The sequence below is a fragment of the Trichomycterus rosablanca genome, chromosome 2 (assembly GCF_030014385.1).
Source record: "Trichomycterus rosablanca isolate fTriRos1 chromosome 2, fTriRos1.hap1, whole genome shotgun sequence".
NCBI lineage: Eukaryota > Metazoa > Chordata > Actinopteri > Siluriformes > Trichomycteridae > Trichomycterus > Trichomycterus rosablanca.
This window is the reverse complement of record NC_085989.1, coordinates 33,726,571-33,748,218: the sequence shown is the minus strand read 5'-3', so window position 1 is coordinate 33,748,218 and position 21,648 is coordinate 33,726,571. Positions and strand designations below refer to the sequence as shown.

General features: G+C 42.4%; 1 protein-coding gene across 1 annotated transcript; it reads right to left on the bottom strand.

Annotated features, from left to right (window-relative positions):
* Window positions 1–13,567: 13,567 nt before the first annotated feature.
* Window positions 13,568–19,487, bottom strand: fam8a1a (family with sequence similarity 8 member A1a). Its single transcript, XM_062990763.1, has 5 exons — window positions 19,124–19,487; window positions 16,612–16,732; window positions 16,394–16,517; window positions 15,032–15,171; window positions 13,568–14,913 (listed from the first exon to the last, which is right to left on the bottom strand). The coding sequence occupies exons 1-5, from the start codon at window positions 19,485–19,487 to the stop codon at window positions 14,769–14,771; spliced, it is 894 nt and encodes a 297-aa protein (XP_062846833.1). The 3' UTR covers window positions 13,568–14,768.
* Window positions 19,488–21,648: the final 2,161 nt, after the last annotated feature.

Genomic DNA, 21,648 nt, shown 5'->3' with positions numbered 1-21,648 from the left:
GAGGCTAACCTACTGTCCATACCCTCTAGGACCAAGCACCGGACCTGGGGTGACAGGGCCTTTTCCATAGCTGCTCCATCTTTATGGAATGCTCTCCCCAAACACCTACGAGATTGTCCTGACCTGTCCAAATTCAAGTCACTTCTCAAAACTCATCTATTCAATATGGCATTTAACTTGTAACAACACGAAATAAATGCTTTTATTTTTGCTATTCTTTTTAATAGTTTTTATACTTAGATCACGACAGAAATGTGAAGTCCTAGATCCTAAAACTTGTAAAGTTTTCAGTTTCCTGATTGCATGTAAATCTGTCCTGTTTCTGTCTAATTTTAAGAAATTGTTCTATATTTGTTGTTCTCTCTCATAATTTAGCTAATTTTTAATGAACTGTCTTATGCTGCTCTCTTTGTTTTTATCTTAATTATTCTTGATGTTGATGTACTATTTTGATTTTGTACTATGATTTGTATGGTGTATGTACGTATTTGTTTTGATTATTTGTCTTATGTAAAGCGTCTTTGAGTATCTTGAAAAGCGCTATATAAATAAAATGTATTATTATTATTATTATTATTTTGGGACACCCTGTAGATGTTTATAGTGACCCAATTTAAGTCATTCGTTGCAGTTTTCTCTGAAACGACAGGTGGCAGTGCAAAGAAATACCCCTGCAAAAATAGGTGAACGAAAGTTTACATGACGTCACACCAAATATGTCTTCCATCCGTGCACAGGTTCTAAATAGTGAGGAAGAACTGTTGTGTTTATGGCTACTAAACAGGCGAAAACAACGTAAGAGAAGATGGTATGTTCGTCCCTTACATTCAGAGATATGCAGAGATGGTGAATTCAGCCTACTTGTAAAGCCGATGCATGCTTTAGATGACGAAATGCACTTTAGCTATTTTCGTATGTCTCTGCACCAGTTTGATGACCTGTTGCATCGCATCAAGCTGTACATGCGCCATGGAAGGACCCACATCAGCCCAGTTAGTTTACCTGGAAGATTGGCTGTGACTTTAATGATCCTAGCATCTGGCAGTAGCCAGAAAAGTGTAGCAGCAAGCTATAAATTAGGGTCTGTTGATGCATGCTCAATAATCCAGGTACACAAATCCACAAAGTTGAATCAGTTCATCTGGACACAAGTTTGTTGTAGAGATACGTTTCGTCACTCAATCCGAATGACTTCTTCAGACTGAGCTGGTGTTGAATACCCCAACCTTATATGCAGTTGATTTGCATAACGACCGATCACCGCCCATTGTATAACAATGGAACTGGTGATCAGGTCCATATGCAATTCACAATGGCCATTAATTACAATGGCCATGTGTGCCTTTCACACATGATTGGGGTATAGCTCCTATTACGGCGTTGTATGATGGTGAGAGATGTACTCTCAGGCCCCCTCCCCGGTTCAGGGATGGTCGTTCCCTCTTCACGTAAATGGCCTCTTTGACTCCATGTTCAAACCAGCATTCCTCCTTGTCAAGGATCTGCACATCTTCATCATTAAATGAGTGGCCGCTGGCTTGCAGGTGGGTGTAAACCGCAGAGTCCTGGCCAGAAGAGGTCGATCTTCTATGTTGTGCCATCCGTTTCGCCAGTGGCTGTTTAGTTTCCCCGATGTACAGTTCACGACAATCCTCCCAGCACCTAACAGCATACACTACGTTACTCTGTTTGTGTCGAGGAACCCGGTCCTTAGGGTAAACTAATTTCTGGCGTAGCGTGTTCTGGGGTTTGAAAGCAACTGAAACACAGTGTTTGGAGAATATCCGTCTTAATTGTTCTGATACTCCCGCCACATACGGAATCACCACTGGTTTGCGTTTAGACCGCGGTTGTTCTTCTCCTCCCTTCGATCCACTGGAGCTGTGTTTGGGCATTTTCCCCGCTTTTACGAATGCCCAGTTGGGATAACCACATTCACCCAGGGCCTTCTTGACATGAGATTTCTCTCTATCCTTGGCCGCAGTGTCTGTGGGGATGCTGTTCGCCCGGTGGTGCAGCGTCCTGATGACTCCTAGTTTGTGTACCAATGGATGATGGGAGTCAAACCTTAAGTACTGGTCTGTGTGTGTTGGTTTGCGGTACACATTTACTTTCAAACGTCCCCCATCTTTACTAGCAATTTCACAGTCTAAGAAGGCTAAAACGTTGTTGCTTGCATCCTCCCTTGTGAACTTGATGTGTTTGTCCACCGAGTTGATGTGGTCCGTGAAATGTGGTACTTCCTCTGATTTTATTGTAACCCAGGTGTCGTCCACATATCTGAACCAATGACCCTAATATAAATTAGGGTCCACAAAGGTTTCTCTGATCATGGCTGAGGTATGCCATGCTATCTGGAAGGCACTGAGAAAGGACTTTGTCTCTGTGCCCAAAGGCAATGAGTGGACAGACATCTCTCGCGAATTCTGGAGGGTGTGGAACTTTCCAAACTGCTTAGGCTGTATCGATGGTAAACATGTGCAGACCAAAGCTCCGCCAAATGCAGGAAGTGACTATTTTAATTATAAAGGAACTCATTCTATTGTCCTTATGGCTGTCTGTGATGCAAAATATCGCTTCACCATGGTGGACATTGGCTCATATGGTCGTGAGAGTGATGGGGGAATTTTCCAGAGCAGTGAATTTGGTTCAAGACTTCTGCAGGGGACCCTTGACCTACCAGGGCCTGAACATCTGCCTGGCACGAGCATAAAAGTACATCACGTGTTCCTGGGAGATGCAGCATTCGCACTACATGCAAACTTGATGCGCCCGTATCCAGGTAATGTGTTGAATTTTTTTTTGGAGTAATGTAATTTTGGTTAAAATACTGCACATCTGTACAGACAGACAAACAAATGAACATTTCATTACAATACAGGGGTGCCATACCGCACAGTACAACAGCACTGCTATTCCAGCTAGTGTTCCTGCATTCTGCACATATGTGAGTGCTGTTCCACTGAGCTCCCCCCTGTGTCTTTAGAGTTACAGTTGTGCACACTGGGGATAGAGGTCAAAATAATTCCATAGTATTGTGTATTTGTACTGAACTGCAGTCTGGGTACATATACAATGTTGTGTAAATAGCTGTATTTATCTAAATATGATTGTTGTAGCACAAAAAAGTAAAGTAAAATTAACTGGATCTCTATAGCACTGCCATCTCACAATTCACTCTTGAGAAGTCAGAAGGATTCAATATTGATATAGAGACATTTTAATGTGGGGACATATTTTTACAATGTAGATAATTTAATGTGCTTTTTTATTACAGGTGCCAACCTTGATAATGGGCAGAAAGTGTACAATTACAGACATTCAAGAGCTAGAAGAGTCATTGAAAACTCATTTGGTATCCTGGCTGCACGTTGGAGAATTCTCGGACGGCCCATTGAATTCCACCCTGAAAAGACAGTGGATGTGGTGAAGGCCTGTGTGGCCCTTCACAATATGTTAGCCCATACAGATGCAGTAGCCTCTCCTGCATCCAAATACATACCACAACATTTTGCTGATGGGACAGCAGTGACAGGGGAGGTCCTGCTCGGTGAATGGAGAAGGCAGGTGACAGGAGATAGCAATCTACTGGATCCAGGATGACTTGTCTACTACAAGAGCATCCCAGGCAGCTATTGCAGTCCAAAATTACCTTAAGACTTTCTTTCTAACACCACAGCGACTTGTACCTTGGCATGACTCAATAATACACAGAGGTTGTTTAAACTAACAGCATTCTGTTGTGTGTGATTTATTTTTAACATGTTTGTTTGGAACTACTGGAAAAATACAGACAAATGATTTATAGAAAATGCTATTTTTTATTTTGTAAAATATATTGCAAGAACATCAGTACAAAAGCTAAAAGATTTTTTTTTAAATAAAAACAAAACTGAGGATAGTGCTGTGTGGAACATAAAATTCCTTCTATAAAAAAATTAAGAGCAAAAACATCTCTTAAGTGGAGAACTACAATATATTGCCAAAAGTATTCACTCGCCTGCCTTCACACGCATATGAAAAACTTACCATATGGAAGCACTTTGTAGTTCTACAATTACTGACTGTAGTCTATCTGTTTCTCTACATACTTTTTAACCTGCTTTCACCCTGTTCTTCAATGGTCAGGACCCCCACAGAGCAGGTATTATTTAGGTGGTGGATCATTCTCAGCACTGCAGTGACACTGACATGGTGGTGGTGTGTTAGTGTGTGTTGTGCTGGTATGAGTGGATCAGACACAGCAGCGCTGCTGGAGTTTTAAACACCTCACTGTCACTGCTGGACTGAGAATAGTCCACCAACCAAAAATATCCAGCCAACAGCACCCCATGGGCAGCGTCTTGTGACCACTAATGAAGGTCTAGAAGATGACCAACTCAAACAGCAGCAATAGATAAGCTATCGTCTCTGACTTTACATCTACAAGGTGGACTGACTAGGTAGGAGTGTCTAATAGAGTGGACAGTGAGTGGACACGGTATTTAAAAACTCCAGCAGCGCTGCTGTGTCTGAACCACTCATACCAGCACAACACACACTAACACACCACCACCATGTCATTGTCACTGCAGTGCTGAGAATCATCCACCACCTAAATAATACCTGCTCTGTGGGGGTCCTGACCATTAAACAACAGGGTGAAAGCAGGTTAAAAAGCATGTAGAGAAACAGATGGACTACAGTCAGTAATTGTAGAACTACAAAGTGCTTCTATATGGTAAGTTTTTCAGGATGAACTCAAGTTCGTATGCCTGTGAAGGCAGGCGAGCGAATACTTTTGACAATATAGTGTACCAGTCAGTTGCAAGATGTACAGTACAAACACGTGGGTAAATTCTATTTTGGGTATTTTTTCTCTGCTTCAAACATTGCCTGGTATAACTGAAATTTTACTTCTGACTTGTGGTTAGGGTGTATTTTACCTAAAATGTCTGCAATGATGACAGCAAAGTGAAATCTTCATTGTCTTGCTGCTTGACTCGCTCTCTTTCCTGGTCAAGCTGTTCCAATCTTTTGAGAACAGCTTCTTCAGTGGTGTATTTCTTTTTCCGTGCTGAATTGCAATTAGCGGATGAAGCTATGGGACGTGGGGAGATGCTAGAGCATGCTGAAGCTCTGAGTGAATTGGGGATGGGCCTGAAGGATTGTGAAGAAGACAAGGGACTAGGAATAGGGGATGGAGAGATGGTAAGTGGTGAAAAGGTAGAATGACGAGATGAAGGACAAGGGGTGGAATGAGAGGATGAGGGTAAAGGAAGTGGTAAGGAGGTGGGTTTAGGTGAAGTGGGGAGGGAAAGTGGTGTTGAGGTTGGATGAGGGGATGGAGCAAAGGACAATGGTGAAGGGCTGCTGGAACGAAATGTTTCTGATGTGGACACTGCAGGCAGTGATGCTACAGCAGGTGAAAATGCACTATTTGGTGATGGAGTGAAGGTGCCAGGTGTTGTTGGCATGCTTGGATAGGTGAGTTGAAGCAGACTGGTGGAGGTTGGGAGGCAGACCGTCTCCAGTTGTATGGTGTGTTCTTGGCTGCTCAGTTCTGTGTCCTCAGCCTTAAAAAAGAGACAATAATTTAAAAAAAAGAGACCACCAATAACAAAGAAACAATTTGCCAGCTTTAAGTAGGTTACAGTGTGTGTGAATAAAATTACTTTCTACATGTGATTTTTATTTAAGGTTGCATACAGACAAAATAATAAAGTAATCTTTAAAAATGTAAAAATATGTATGCTGTACTGAATCAGAGAAACTGTTTCCTAGATATTAGTAGACTATGCTAGCGGGCAGGGAGATCTTAGCTTAGATAACAAAATTGTGTTGCTTGCTTACCTCTCTTTCCAGATTGGTGTCGGTCGATCTATGTTTCACAAACTGGGAGAGCCATCCCAGGTCTACTAGTGTTTGTTTCCACCTGGGTCACCACTTCTTCCGTGGCTTTTCTTTTTAGCTTTCATGTACCGATTGGTATGTTTTTCCATGCCTTTTTACAAACAGTCTCTTCTTTCCCCATGACAGTAGCGATCTCCTTCCAAGAATTTTGAAGCATCTGTGTATCTTTATGATCTCTCAAAGATGTATCATATAAATGCCTGTAAAGGCGTACCTGTTCCACCAGAGCTCCTTCAAAATCGTTCATTCTGCTGAAGCGCGGCGCTCGCAGTACGCGCAAAGTTTCAAAAATCGAGAGGTGCACGACCTCGCGCCGCGACAGCGCACGGGGCCAACGTGCATGGGCGGAGCCACCCGACTGCGTCATTTTTCCGTCAGCTTTCCATCATCAGGTGAGTCCAGCTATTAACATTCTAGGATGTATAAACTTATATAGGCTGTAACATTTTAAAAGGTTTTAATAAATCGGGAAAACTCCTATTGGTATAATGATTAATTTCACATGTAGGGCTGTAAATACACCATACGACCAGAAGTACATGGACACCCCTCCTAATTAATGAGTTTAAGTGTTTCAGCCACACTCCTTGCTAATAGCTGTATGTAAATGTATTTTTGCTTTCAACAGTTTTTCACTGTTCCAGTTTGACTGTGCCCCTGTATACAAAGCTTGTTAATAGAGACATAAAGCTTGTAAATAAAGGTTTACTGAGTTTGGTGTAAAGGAACTTTGATGGCTTGCATAAAGCCCTGACCTCAACACTACTAAAGACTCAATAAAGAAATCAAAACATCAATTGCAGGGCAAACCTTTTTGTCCTGCGTCAGTACCTGAGCTCTGAGGCACAAATTTCTACAGACACAGCTCAAAATGTTGTAAAAACAGAGTAGACTGTGATATCTGCAATATGGGGACCAAGACTATATAGTATTTCTGCACATGGTTTTAAAATGGAAAGTCCAACAAGCTCATGGTTGTGTCTAGGGTGGCCACATTCATAGTCACAAAAAGGAGGACATTACACCCCAAAAGGAGGACGTCATACCAGGAACAGGGGGACATGATACTGCAACACACAGAATGAAACCATAACCCATATAACAGAGTTTTTGACCAATTTAAGCAAGAATTCTATACCAAATTACTGTTTTACTCACCATGCTGTGTCTACTTTTGAATTTAAGTCTGTTTTTCACTGCCTCCAAAAGTTTACTAATTGACTTAGGTAGAGGTGTATGCAGAACAGAGCGAGCGGGCGAAATTCAACCACCCAATCACAGATTTAGAGGGCGGACCTTCTGCGATTGGCCAGTGTTGGGCGAGCATTTGTTTTGACATGTACCTGAGCCAATGACAGATAATATTGATTAAAAATGTAACCGGTTTATTCCAAAAGGAGGATTTTTAAGTGTCCGTCCTAGCATTGCATGGGCGGAGAGGACTGGCAGCTGAAAAACCGGACTGTCCGACCTAAAGCCGGACGGCTGGCCACCCTAGTTGTGTCCCAATACCTTTGTCTATATAATGTACCTCATATCTAAGCTACAAATGACCATTTTGACATTTTAGCACATACTATTCAATAAAGCAAGAATAAGGGGACTGATTTAAATACTTTCACTGGAGCCTCAATCTGCTTGAAATCTAAAATGTCTATAGAACGGATAGTGTTGAATAAAGCAGAAGCAGAACTGTTTGCATTGCACTCTTATGTAACGCACAGCTTTGTGGAAGCTCTGTGAATTTTAATGAATTTCTGTAGGGTGTTTCACAGCCTCTGGGGTCTCAGTCAGAAGATTAGAGAGAATATTCTATCATTCATCTGCCTCCCTCCTCCTCTCCCTCTCATGCTTTAGTCGTATCCGCATTTCTCTTTAGGCCTTCTACACTCAAAATGTAACATTTCTTTGTGTGAGAGAAAGTGACAAGAACTATGTTTCCTTTACAGGACCCAAAGATTTTTCTCCTTATGTGCGAGTGACATGTACTTATCCCAGGCAGCAAAGCCTTTCCACACTTATAGTATATACTTTGGACAAAAGCAGGCTTTTATTAGTATTCTGGCAAGAATGCCAAACTTTTAGACTCTTATCATGAAGAGCATTCTTTCTGTCTGTCAATGCTGCTTAAAAGCTGGAATGCATAATAAATTTTTTGTCTGACAACTCATTTATGTCAGCAATGCATGTGGTAAAGGACAAAGCATTTTAAACTGGGTCAAAGTCAGTTTAAAGTTTAAACAAGAGGTAAGTTTAAAGTTCCTACTTTATTATTAGTGACATAATTGTGTTCATGCTCGATCAAGATTATTAAAATTGCGCTAATTAGAATATAGATGAAACAGTAATCTCTCGTCAAGGTTGTAATAAAAATCCAATATGTTACACTGTGCTTAAAGGTAATCTGCCATGCAGCTGATTTTCCTTTGTCCATGCAATCAGCAAAAATCTATATTATATTATAGTTATATTATATTATTATAGTAGACATGGGGGTCCTGGACCCTGGAGCAGAATGTGTTTGCTGGTGGTATTAACATGAGGCTGGTTTTGCCCCAGAAACACCAACACTGTCACATGGACTTTACCAGACTGAACCAGTGACAGCACAGTGAACAGCACAGAAATGCTGTCTGGGACCAGTGACAGATCTATTACCAAGAACATGACAGAGGAGTGGGGAACTGGCTGAAGCTGCCAACAGGACCTAAACAGTGTTGGAAGGTACGCTGGGAATAGGGAGAGTTCAGGAGTGCTGACTGGATCCAGCACCATGACTGAGAACAGGACTGGAAACTCTGACAGGACTGTGTAGTCAGGCAGAGGTACAATGATGGCCTCTAGGAAACCTAATGGCCGATCAGGGTAGAGGGTTCCTCATGCCGGCAAGTCAGCAAACTCAGCTTTCAGGTCAGGGAAGACCATATAAGGTAAGCAAACCCATAAGTCTTTGGGTCAGTGAATTTAATTGGAGGGTTAGGGTAGGCCAGAGGAAAGTCGAGAAACGCACTCAGCTATCCAACTATCCAGGTGGTACAAGGAGTGGAGCCATTTTCTTAGCGCACACAAGACAACAGTGGAGCGACATTCTCAGCGGACACAGACGGCAACAGTCACATCCTTAGCAAGCACAGGCATTGGTGGTGCAACGTCCTCAGTGGACACAGGCAGAGGTAGAGCAAAACCCTCAGCGAGGCAACTACTGAGCAACAATCTTCAGCAGGAACAGACAGCAGCGGAGCCAAGTCCTTAGTGGACACAGGCAGTAACAGAGCGACATCCTCAGTACGAACAGGCAGCAGTGGAGCAATTTCCTCAGCAGGAGCAGGCAGCGGCAAAACGACACCCTCAGCAAACAGACAGTGGCGAAATGACATCCTCAGCAAGAACATGCAGTGGCATAGCAACATCCTCAGCGGACAGGCAGCAGCGGAGTGACATTCTCAGCTTGAACAGGCAGCAGCAGAGCGACTTCCTCAGCAGGAACAGGCAGCAGCAAAGCGACACCCTCAGCAAACAGGCAGCAGCGCAGTGATATCCTCAGCAGAAACAGGCAGTGGCAAAGCAACATCCTCAGCAGCAACAGGCAGTGCCAAAGCAACATCCTCAGCAGGAACAGGCAATGGCAAAGTGACACCCTCAGCAGGAAGAGGCAGTGGCAAAGTGACACCCTCAGCAGGAAGAGGCAGTGGCAAAGCAACACCTTCAGCAGCAACAGGCAGCGGTGGAGCGACATTCTCAGCAGGAACAGACAATGGCAAAGTGACACCCTCAGCAGGCAGAGGCAGTGGCAAAGTGACACCCTCAGCAGGAAGAGGCAGTGGCCAAGCGACACCCTCAGCAGCAACAGGCAGCGGTGGAGCGACATCCTCAGCAGGAACAGGCAATGGCAAAGTGACACCCTCAGCAAACAAGCAGCAGTGAAGCGACATCCTAAACAGGAACAGCCAGTGGCAAAGCAAGATCCTCAACAGACAGGCAGCAGCGAAGCGACATCCTAAACAGGAACAGTCAGTTGCAAAGCAACATCCTCAATAGACAGGCACAGTAGAGGGACATCCTTGGCAGGAAGAGGCAGCAGCAGAATGACTTTATTGGCAGGAACAGGCCCAACATCGTAAGTGAACCGGCAGTGGCAAAGTGACATCCTTAGCAACAGGCAGTGGGGGAGCGACATCCTAAGTGAACAGCATGAAGAGCATCATCCTCAGCAGGAACAGGCAGCTGTGGAGCAACATCTTTAGCATGAAGAGTATCATCCTCAGCAGGAACAGGCAGCTGTGGAGCAACATCTTTAGCATGAAGAGTATCATCCTCAGCAGGAACAGGCAGCGCTGGAGCAACATCCTTAGCAGAAACAGTGGCATCCTCAGCGGACAGGCAGCAGCAGAGCGACATCCTTAACAAGGACAGGCAGCAGCAGAGCGACATCCTTAACAAGGACAGGCAGCAGCAGAGTGACATCCTTGACAAGGACAGGCAGCAGCAGAGCGACATCCTTAACAAGGACAGGCAGCAGCAGAGTGACATCCTTGACAAGGACAGGCAGCAGCAGAGTGACATCCTTGGTGGGAAAAGGCAGCAGCAGAAAGACTTCCTCAGCAGGAACAGGCAGCAGTGGAAAGACTTCCTTAGCAGGAACAGGCAGCACCAGAGCAACATTCTTAGTGAACAGGCAGTGGCAGAGCAACATTGTCAGTAAACAGGCAGTGGTAAAGTGACATCTCATTACTTCCTTAGCAGGAACAGGCAGCACCAGAGCGACATCCTTAGTGAACAGGCAGTGGCAGAGCAACATTGTCAGTAAACAGGCAGTGGTAAAGTGACATCCTTAGCAAACAGGCAGTGGCAGAGCGACATCCTTAGCGAACAGGCAGCAGCAGAGTGACTTCCTCAGTAGGAACAGGCAGCAGCGGAAAGACTTCCTCAGCAGGAACAGGCAGCTGCGGAAAGACTTCCTTAGCAGGAACAGGCAGCACCAGAGCGGCATCCTTAGTGAACAGGCAGTGGCAGAGCAACATTGTCAGTAAACAGGCAGTGGTAAAGTGACATCCTTAGCAAACAGGCAGTGGCAGAGCGACATCCTTAGCGAACAGGCAGCAGCAGAGTGACTTCCTCAGTAGGAACAGGCAGCAGCGGAAAGACTTCCTCAGCAGGAACAGGCAGCAGCGGAAAGACTTCCTCAGCAGGAACAGGCAGCAGCGGAAAGACTTCCTTAGCAGGAACAGGCAGCACCAGAGCGACATCCTTAGTGAACAGGCAGTGGCAGAGCAACATTGTCAGTAAACAGGCAGTGGTAAAGTGACATCCTTAGCAAACAGGCAATGGCAGAGCGACATCCTTAGTGAACAGCATGAAGAGCATCATCCTCAGCAGGAACAGGCAGCTGTGGAGCGACATCCTTAGCAGGAACAGGCAGTGGCAAAGGGACTTCCTCAGTGGACAGGCAGCAGCAGAGCGACATTCTTGACAAGGACAGGCAACAGCAGAGTGACATCCTTGCTGGGAAAAGGCAGCAGCGGAAAGACTTCCTTAGCAGGAACAGGCAGCTGCGGAGCAACATCCTTAGCATGAAGAGCATCATCCTCAGCAGGAACAGGCAGCTGTGGAGCAACATCCTTAGCAGGAACAGGCAGTTGCAGAGTGACATCCTCAGTGGACAGGCAGCAGCAGAGCGACATCCTTGACAAGGACAGGCAGCAGCAGAGTGACATCCTTGCTGGGAAAAGGCAGCAGCGGAAAGACTTCCTCAGCAGGAACAGGCAGCAGTAGAGTGAGCTGGCAGTGACAGAGCAATATCCTTAGCGAACAGGCAGCAGCAGAGCAACATCCTTGGCGGGACAGGCAGTGGCAGAGTGATATCCTCAGCAAACAGGCAGTGGCGGAGCAACTTCCTCAGCAGGAACAGGCAGCAGTAGAGTGAGCTGGCAGTGACAGAGCAACATCCTTAGCAAACAGGCAGCGACAGGGCGACATCCTCGACGTGAACAGGCAGCAGTGAAGCGACATTCTCAGCATGAACAAGCAGCAGTGGAACGTCATCCTCAGATGGAACACGCAGTAGCGGAGCAATGTACTGCAGTCCTCAGTTATTGTAGCATGAAACTATCTGCCTTTGAATGTTAAACAGAATTTTTATTTCTACCACTTTACATGCTGTGTGTAGTTAGCATAAACCAAATCGTATTAATAAGTGACATGATTATTTAGCTCAGTGTTCTGGTGCATTGGTTCCTTTCTGTGTGGCAACTGCTCATTAATTTCACAGGATATACCATCAGTATCTCTTACTGTTATATTGTAATTACAACCCATACCACAGCGTTTACCTGATTTACAGCCATTAATGCTCAACACATTTTTGCATTTTTAAGTTGTTGACATGGTTTGTCGTTTGACAAATTTCTGCTTCAGTTCTATTAATAATAATAATAAGAAGAAGAAGAAGACAAAAAAGACGGAAGAGGAACAAGAAGAACAAAAACAAGAGATTGATGATGATGATGATGTATTTGCCTAGTGGTAAATGATTTTCACATCATACAGATGTGTAAAATTTTCCATATTGACGGAGTGTAAATATTTCTAAGAAAAATGTTTGTCATGTTGTAGGGATAACTGGAACAGAAATAAGGTCAGACGAGTTCACTAACGCAGACAACAGAAAGCACAGCATGTCTGAGTGGAGAAATGTGACTGGTATTGCAGGTAGCAGGTAGGAATTTCAGGCCTGCAACACATTCCTGGCACATCTGCATCAGTTTTTATTTGTAACTCTGAAACGACTTTGCATTAGACTGTGTTTGTTTGTTTATAAGGATTTTAATGTCATGTTTTACACTTTTGTTACATTCATGACAAACAGTAGTCACTCGTTACACAAGATTCATCAGTTCACAAGTTTTAATGCCAAACACAGTCATAGACAATTTTGTATCTCCAATTCACCTCACTTGCATGTCTTTGAACTGTGGGAGGAAACCAGAACTCCCAGAAGAAACCCACGCAGACACAGGGAGAACATGCAAACTCCACACAGAAAGGACCCAGACTGTCCCACCTGGAAATTGAACCCAGGACCTTCTTGCTGTGAGTTGACAGTGCTACCCACTGAGTGTTTCTGCTATAAAATCCATGCTCCAGTACAGAGGTAGGTGACTGTGCATATTTCAATCTGCCATCAAGTTGCTGAACTGTTATTACAAGACAACAGCAGTTTTGACACTGAGGTTTAAGCTTTTTGTCATGTGAATTGTGACTGTAGTATACTAACATTGTATTGCTAACAAGCTGAAAAATAAAAATCTTCAGCATTTTGTTTTAAACAACATAATTATCTAACATTTTTTGCAATAGTTCTTTAAAACATTAAAAATATGCTGCATGTTTTTATATACGTACATATGTCATGATCATATTTATGAGTACAAAGTAAAATGACATTGTGTGCATAAATATGAAGTGATTATATACACCGAAAGTATATGAACAAAAATAAGTAATTGAATACCTGTTTTCCTCACTTCTGTGTTACAGGCCCCACTGTTACAATTCACTGCATCATCACTGTATGAAATATTTGTTGTATAGTCCATTCCCATCACCCACACATCCCAACGTTTTTCATAATGACAATCTGTCATTTAAAACTTCAAATAACCACACATGATGAACATTCACTGTCATTTTTCACTTTAATAAAACACCTAGCTTTATATAAGTTACATATTAAATATTTCCTCATCCACATATCTGAAACACATACACACACACACTGTACACATCAAGCCCAAGCCAATAAACATGATGTGCAATGCAACAAATCCTTTCTGAAAATTATTGATTACATACATGAGGTGCAATTCCATTAAAATACAGAGCAATCACTGGAAAAAGCATTCCAGAATCTGATGTCCTCAATGATAGTAAAGAATAATGCACTTCACATGGTAGTCCGAAGTGCACATGCCCAGTAGACACAAGCCACCTCGGCATAAAGGAAATGATGCTGCTGCATGACCGGCACACTTGCACTTGTTGGCCAATTACACATGCACAACATGACCAAAAGAATATGGACACCATCCTAACTACTGAGTTCAAGTGTTTCCAGCCAGACTTACAGCTAACAGGTGGTAAAATACCAGTTCAATAAATTATACACTTCTATTAGTGTGGCACCAGTTTGAATAAAGCAATTTCCTATCCTATGCCCCTGTGCACAAAGCAGGTGTTTGCTGCCCAGAGCCCTGACTTTACCCCTAGTAAACACTTTTTTGGATGAAACAACATGAAATGTGAGGTTTTATAGCTGCAAATGAGAAGTCAAGTCCATATTAATACCCATGGTTTTTAAATAGGATGTCCAACAAGATCATGGTCAGGTGACTACACAGTTTTACAAGCATGGTGTACAGGTTCAATCCTGTTAAATAGTACAATATGCTTAACAGGAAATATCGGGCCATATGAAGCGAAGCAAGCACACATATTAAGGTTTGACTTTTTTACAGTGATGAATGTTTAGTTTGTTTTCACTGATTTGCACATTAGGCTTTACTGTATTGTGCAGAGGCTGTGCCGTTTCTGGGACTCAAAGCTGCACTAGCAGCATGATAACCTGTTAACATGGGTATCCAAAATTAAAGCAAAGTGGAAAAAACATGAATCCAGTGTTAGTGTTTGTATTGATGAGCATCATGGTGGTCACTGAAATGCTAACAGCCAAACAAGCTTACTCCATTAAAATAAGCAAATGCATTAAAAGAAACCAGCAAAACTGATGTATAAATCCTGTGTGGCCATAAGCTTCAGCAGAGTTATGTCCTCATCATAAATACTATAATATAAAGTCATCCTTTGTCCTACACTGCTGGTCATCTGGCTCCCCTGCGCCTGACCACGATGGTTCCAGCAACAATGTCATACACGGTCCGGTTGTGCTGGAAGAAGAGCAGTGTGATGAAGACCGGAAAGAGGAAAGCAATGGATAAGTTCTTATTCAATGCCCGTACTGTGGAGCTGTCGGTAAAAAAAACAAACACCACAGCATATATCAATCATTGTGCATCAATCATAAGACATACTTGTTAGCTACATAGTGGGGAAAAAAAATCACAAACTAGAGGATGCTACTCACGCAGATAAGGTGACGTTAGATGCTGGTACCACCATGACCCGGTTAGGTCGTAACATGACTGTCGAGTCACAGGAGACCACGCGTAAGCCAAGCAAAAACTTTCCTGGTGTGGCACCTCCTGCTCCCCAAATACAGATGGTCTACAGGACAAACAAGTAAAAACACACACTGGTTTAGGAATATTTTAATCCTTAAGGCACAACTAATGCCAGGAAGCCTTTTAGCAAGACATCTGATCTGAAAGAGTTGGTATTAAATGCTAGCAATAATAAATGCTGTCTATGCAACAGATTTTGTCTCCATGCATTCCGTGTCCAGGGGCAAAACATCTCAAATTTGATTTACCATCCTAACAACTTCAAAGTACTCAAATGCATGTTTTAGAAATAGACCTATCATTAGATATATACACCGAACAAGCGTAACATTATGACCACTGAGAGGTGAAGTGAATAACACTGATTATCTCTTCATCACGGCACTTGTTAGTAGGTGGGATATATTAGGCAGCAAGTGAACATTTTATCCTCAAAGTTGATGTGTTAGAAGCAGGAAAAATGGGCGAGCGTAAGAATTTGAGCGAGTTTGACAAGGGCCAAACTGTGACGGCTAGACGACTGGGTCAGAGCATCTCCAAAACTGCAGCTCTTGTGGGGTGTTCCCAGTCTGCAGTGGTCAGTATCTATCAACAGTGGTCCAAGGAAGGAACAGTGGTAAACCGGCGACAGGGTCATGGGCGGCCAATGCTCATTGATGCACGTGGGGAGCGAAGGCTGACCCGCATGGTCCGATCCAACAGGCGAACTACTGTAGCTCAAATTGCTGAAGAAGTTAATGCTGGTTCTGATAGAAAGGTGTCAGAATACACAGTGCATCGCAGTTTTTTGCATATGGGGCAGCAAAAGGGGGACCAACACAATATTAGGAAGGTGGTCATAATGCCTAATCAATGTATATTTATGTTGACCACATAATGCACATCATGGTTACCTTTTGTACATATTCATTCAATATCACTTCATAAAATGGTTCATATGCATTTGCTAAGACTCAGTTTAACCTGTTCATTATTTTTGGGTTTCGTGCAATCCATTATTCCAGTCAGACCCCTGTTTACCACAGAACTACCTCCATCACTCCACACCCAACTCTTTTGCATTACAAAATAATTCAAGCTTTGTTTCAACACATTTAGTGCACATTTGATCTTTGGATCAATCAAATATATTTTAGTTTATAGTTTTAACTGTATTTTACCTGCTGCCATGCTTATTTGTTACTTGGTGTCTGAAAGCTAGCTGGTAAAAAAAGGTCATTGCAGCAGGCACAATTTATCAGATGAATGTAATTATTTTCACTGACCTCATAGAAACAAACCAGAACCCTGTAGACCAGAGCTACCACCATCATCTTCTGCAGGTCCTCCAGAGATGTGTTCTCATCTATCTCCTCTACCACAAACTGCATGATGATTTTGGAAATGTCCCTGCAGAGATGATATCAGAGTTTCACAAATTTGTGGTATTACACAAGAACAATAAAAGGAAAAGTGATGAACAGTAATGCAGCTTCTAACTTACTTCATTCCACTTAGGTGCATGATCCACAAAACAATGGTTGCTTTAACACAGAAGAGGATGAAGAAATCCACCATTTCTGCCAGAAATCTGTGTAATGGAGAAGGAATGGTGTACTCTCTACCTACAACAGAAAATCAGGACGGGGTGGACAAAGCAAAAAAAGGCTTTAGACTAAAAAAATACTAGTGATCATTGATAATTATGTAACAATTGTTCGCATTTTCAGTGTTGCTATTAGCTGTTTGAACACCTATGTCTACACCAAACAGATGAACTCTCTGAATGTACAATTACAGATTTAGCCCTTCATACCTACACTGACAAGAAAGCATTCGGATGGTAGGCCATTCCCAGCACTGCAATGACACCAGACATGGTGGTAACACAATAAGGTGTGTTGTGCTAGTATAAGTGTAGCTGGTGCAGCAGTGTTGTTGGAATTTAAGCACTTCATTGTCAGTGCTGGAAGGAGAACAGTGCGTCAACCAGTGCCAAGAGGGTTTTTTCCCTAATAAAGAGGCCAGTAAATTTCATGTATTCAAATATTTAGCAACAATGCTACACCTAACACTCATATTTTATTGTAGTGCTAAGAATGGTCCACCACCCAAAATTAGTGGGTTAGTGTGGGTTTTTTTGGACTGATAAATGGGGTACAGGAGAGTGAAAGTGGAAAGTATACAAAGCAACAGATGAACTACAATGTTTATCTGTATGGAAGGTGTAGCTAATAAAATGCATGTATATACCAGATTTAATTTAAAAAAATTTCACGTCATTTAACTCAATTAGATAAAAAAAAAAACATTAAGTAATTCTGTAACATAAGACACAACAAATAGACGTGCACTGGGCTGCACTGTCCAACATCTGTCCAACTTTGGGATAAACAGGAATGTTGATCGCAAGTCAGGTCTTTTTATCCAACACCAGTGTCCGATGTCACAAATGCTCTTTTGACCAAATGGGCATCAATTTTTGCACCTTACTCTTTTTATATCTCTGCTGCTATAAAAACCCCTATGCTGCTAACTGTATATCAGAATATGTTTTTACCTCACAGCAAGAAGGTCCTGGGTTCTATCCCCAGGTTGGGTCAGTCTGGGTCCTTTCTGTAAGAAGTTTGCATGTTCTCCCCATGTCTGCATGGGTTTCCTCCGGGAGCTCCGGTTTCCTCCCCTACTAAATTGTCCATGACTGTTTGACATTAAACTTGTGAACTGATGAATCTTGTGTAATGATTAACTACCGTTTCTGTCATGAATGTAACCAAAGTGTGTAAAACATGACGTTAAAATCCTAATAAATAAATACATTTTACCTCAATTATCATTTATCAGTACCATGTACTGGCCAACACTACTCTTTAGTCTTGTCTCCCTCAATTACTATAGATTTGAAGTGTCTTTTGTATTTATTGTATTGCTTTTTTAATGTGCACTGTGTATATTGTGTTGTCTTGCACGTTTGTTCTGTTTTGCACCCTGGTCCTGGAGGAATGTTGTTTCAATAGTTTGTAGCGTGTCTGTTGGAAGAGTTCAGGAGAGGCTTTATTGTTGTTTCTACTTGTATATAGCTGAAATAACAATAAAGCCTCTCCTGAACTCCTCCAACAGACACGCTACAAACTATTGTGCTCCCTGATACCCGCAAGTCAGATAAAATCTCCCGGAATCTAGAACGAGCGGCCAAGAGCGCACACACACGAGCACGCAGGCGACACAGACTTTTTTCCAGATCGCGTATTAAATCCGTTATCTGATATACAATCTAGCGCACTGTGTAGGGAACATAAATCAATTGTCTAATATACAATCTAGTGCACTAAGTAGGGAACATAAATCTATGATCGAATATACAATCTAGTGCACTAAGTAGGGAACATAATTAATTATGTAATGCACTATGTAAGGAACACAAATCATCATCTAGTTATACTTTCTAGTGCACTATGTAGTGAACATGAATGCTTAATCTAATACACTATCTAGTGCACTATGTAGGGAACATAAATCCGTGATCTGATATACAATCTAGGGGGGATTTCGGTGTCTGGGTCCAGGGGTACCTCCCTGAAATGAGTTTTTGCAACTTGGGATGTCTGCCTCAGGGTGCTCCGGTTTTCTCCCACAGCCCAAAGACATGCAAGTGAGGTGAATTGGAGACACAAAATTGTCCATGACTGTGTTTGACATTAAACTTGTGAACTGATGAATCTTGTGTAATGAGTAACTACCGTTCCTGTCATGAATGTAACCAAAGTGTAAAACATGACGTTAAAATCCTACTAAACAAACAAACTATTGTGGAAAGCCTTTCTACAGGAGGAACACCTTTATACTAACGCTTATGTTTGTGGAATAAAATATCCAGCAAGCTAATGTCCAGGTGTCCACATATTTTTGGCCAACATTTGGCAAAAGGTTTTTACCTGGTTAGCAGCTAGCTTGTTAGCTACCTAGCATTGTAGCTAATGTGTTGAGTCTATCTGTGAGGATGGAAGTTCGGTTACCTGCTTGCTGCACCGGGTTGGCATTAGCCTGTGCAGGACTGGCAGTCGCTGTAGTCGGTGCTGGTATACCCCCGGGCAGTGGAGCTGTATGGGGGTTGGTAAGCTGCATGTACCAGTTAGTGAATTCTGTGGCAGTAGGGGGGCTGGTAGGGGTTTGGTTGCTGAGCTGAGGCGAATAACACGGTGGTAACGGCAGCGCCGACATCATCATCCAGCCCTGCCAGCTCGAATAGCCGCTGTAATAATGCCACATCCACGACCGCAGCTTATTACAATACTCTGTTTTTGTCATGTTAACGTCTCCATTCAGTCCCTTATCATCCGGATTAACTGTTCTTTCTTCCTCGTTTCTCGCTTTAGCCATTTTGACCAGCGTAAAACAGTACTTCACTCCACCGTTACTTTACCTTAGTCTTAGGAACCAAAACAGTAGGGCTGCGAGTCGAGTGAAGAAGAATCGATTTTCCGACTCCAAAGCTTCAAACGATGATTCCAGTGAGCAATGAAACTGATTCGGTTTAAATGTATAAATTAACTGCAAAGCATTGATAGTGTTGGTATAACAGTGTTTAATTTTGAAAGTTCTTAATGCATTATTCACACTAAAGGAGAAAGCAAGACATTTGGGGAACTAATTTCACCACTATTAAAACACAACAGTCGAAACCATGAAAATGCATGTGCAAATATGATCAAAATACACCAATTAACATAAATAACTTGTGTTTGTGGGTTAATCTAGGTATTTAATTTCCAGTTACTTGCAGCTTCAGCTTACATTCGACTAAAAAGGGACAGTGGGACAGTGGTTGCTAGTGAGTAGAGATTTGGGCTATCAATTGAAAGGTTGAGAGTTGGAATCCCAGCTCTGCAATGCAGCCACTGTTGGGCCCATGAGCAAGGCCCTTAACCCCTTTCGGCTCCAGTACAATGACTGACCCTGCGCTCTGACCTCAGCTTTCAAACAAGCCGGGTTATGCCGGGGATATGCGAAAAAAGAATTTCATTGTACTGTACACTTGTATATGTGTATATGACAAATAAAGGCATTCTTCTTAAAAAATCATCTAGCCAAAATGCTTCCACTGTACCCTGCCTATACACATAAAGAACATGCCAAACCCCTTAAAGAGTGTGACTAGCCGCTCAGGTGGCGCAGCGGTAAAAACACACAGACTGGAACCAGAGCTGGGATCTCGAATTCATCGTATCGAATCTCAGGTAAATGTAACGATTGGCCTGTTGTTCAGATGGGCGGGACTCTCGCCGAATGGGGTCTCTCTCTTTAATGACTGGTGCAATTACGACCTCTGCTGGCTGATTGGTGGCACCTGCACAGAGATGAGAGAAGACTGCTCTCAGGGTGTGTCTCTCCGTACACAACGCTGAGCTGCAGCTTAGCACTCGTCAAAGTGTAGGTGATAAGATGCATACGGCATGCTGCCCACGTGTCAGAGGGGGTGTGGGTTAGCTTCGTTCTCCTCAATAAGAGCGGGGATCGGCATTGGTGGAGAGGTAGCATGATGCAATCGGGCAATTGGACGCACTAAAAAGGGAGAAAAAGGGGAGAAAATGCATAAAGAAAAAAAAATATATATATATATATATATATATATATATATAAAGAGTGTGACTACAGGCAGGTATAAAACCACAGGACCTGTGTTGTACAACAATTTATAAAATGCTGTTTTCTGGTTTGAATGAATCTAGCTAGTATTTAGCTAGGGTTTAATTACTGTTTTTAAGCAACTTAATTTCTGGATTCAGGTATTTGAGATATCCAATCAGGTGAAATTGTACATTTGTTATAGCAAAAAAACAGCAGTTACATGGCATTTTCTAACTTCTTGTTTAGTTGTTGACTTATAGTGTTTGTATATTAATAAGCGAAGCCTCAGTAGTTCTGTAGAGAAAACATTTTTGCAAAAAAAAAAATACAGCTGTTCTTTAAACTAAATGAATAAATTATGATAAAATATTGCCTTAAAATAAATAAAGGAATAGACTCTTGGAATTGGCTGCATCGATTCCTCAGCTAGATTCATATTCGGAGTCGATTGCAAAAGATTCTAACAGCCATACTAATCGACCGAATAACATCGCACATGCAGCCTGGAACGTGACACCAAACATGCTTGTTGTTTTGTGTATACACTAACCTAGTATTCCACAGAAAAGATGTGTATTACATTAACCAAAGTAATAAAATATATGTTAAAGAAAGACGATGTTTTTCAAATGAACAAAATCATAGTGCACTTTTATTATCCTTATTAACAGTGGATACTCTTTTTATGACATGTAGTAGACTCCACAATTTAAGAAAAAGTGTGTCTATAGAAAGTGGTGCCCAATAGGTCAACGATGCATTTCTGACGTTAGGCGCTGATGTTGGACGAAAAGCTTGCAATTTCACTTTCTAAATAATCCAAAATGTGTTCATTGAGGTTTAGGTCAGGGCTCTGTGCAGGTCATTACAGTTTCTCCACACCAAACTCGTCAAACCATGTCTTCTTTGTTTT

Excerpts from the sequence above, each read along its gene's own strand:
- fam8a1a (XM_062990763.1), bottom strand. The coding sequence starts at position 19,487 with ATGGCTAAAGCGAGAAACGAGGAAGAAAGAACAGTTAATCCGGATGAT. Across the intron at positions 15,172-16,393 it reads TTCTGGTTTGTTTCTATGAG|ACCATCTGTATTTGGGGAGC; the intron begins GTCAGTGAAAAT and ends TTTGTCCTGTAG. Across the intron at positions 14,914-15,031 it reads TCTAACGTCACCTTATCTGC|CTCCACAGTACGGGCATTGA; the intron begins GTGAGTAGCATC and ends TTTTACCGACAG.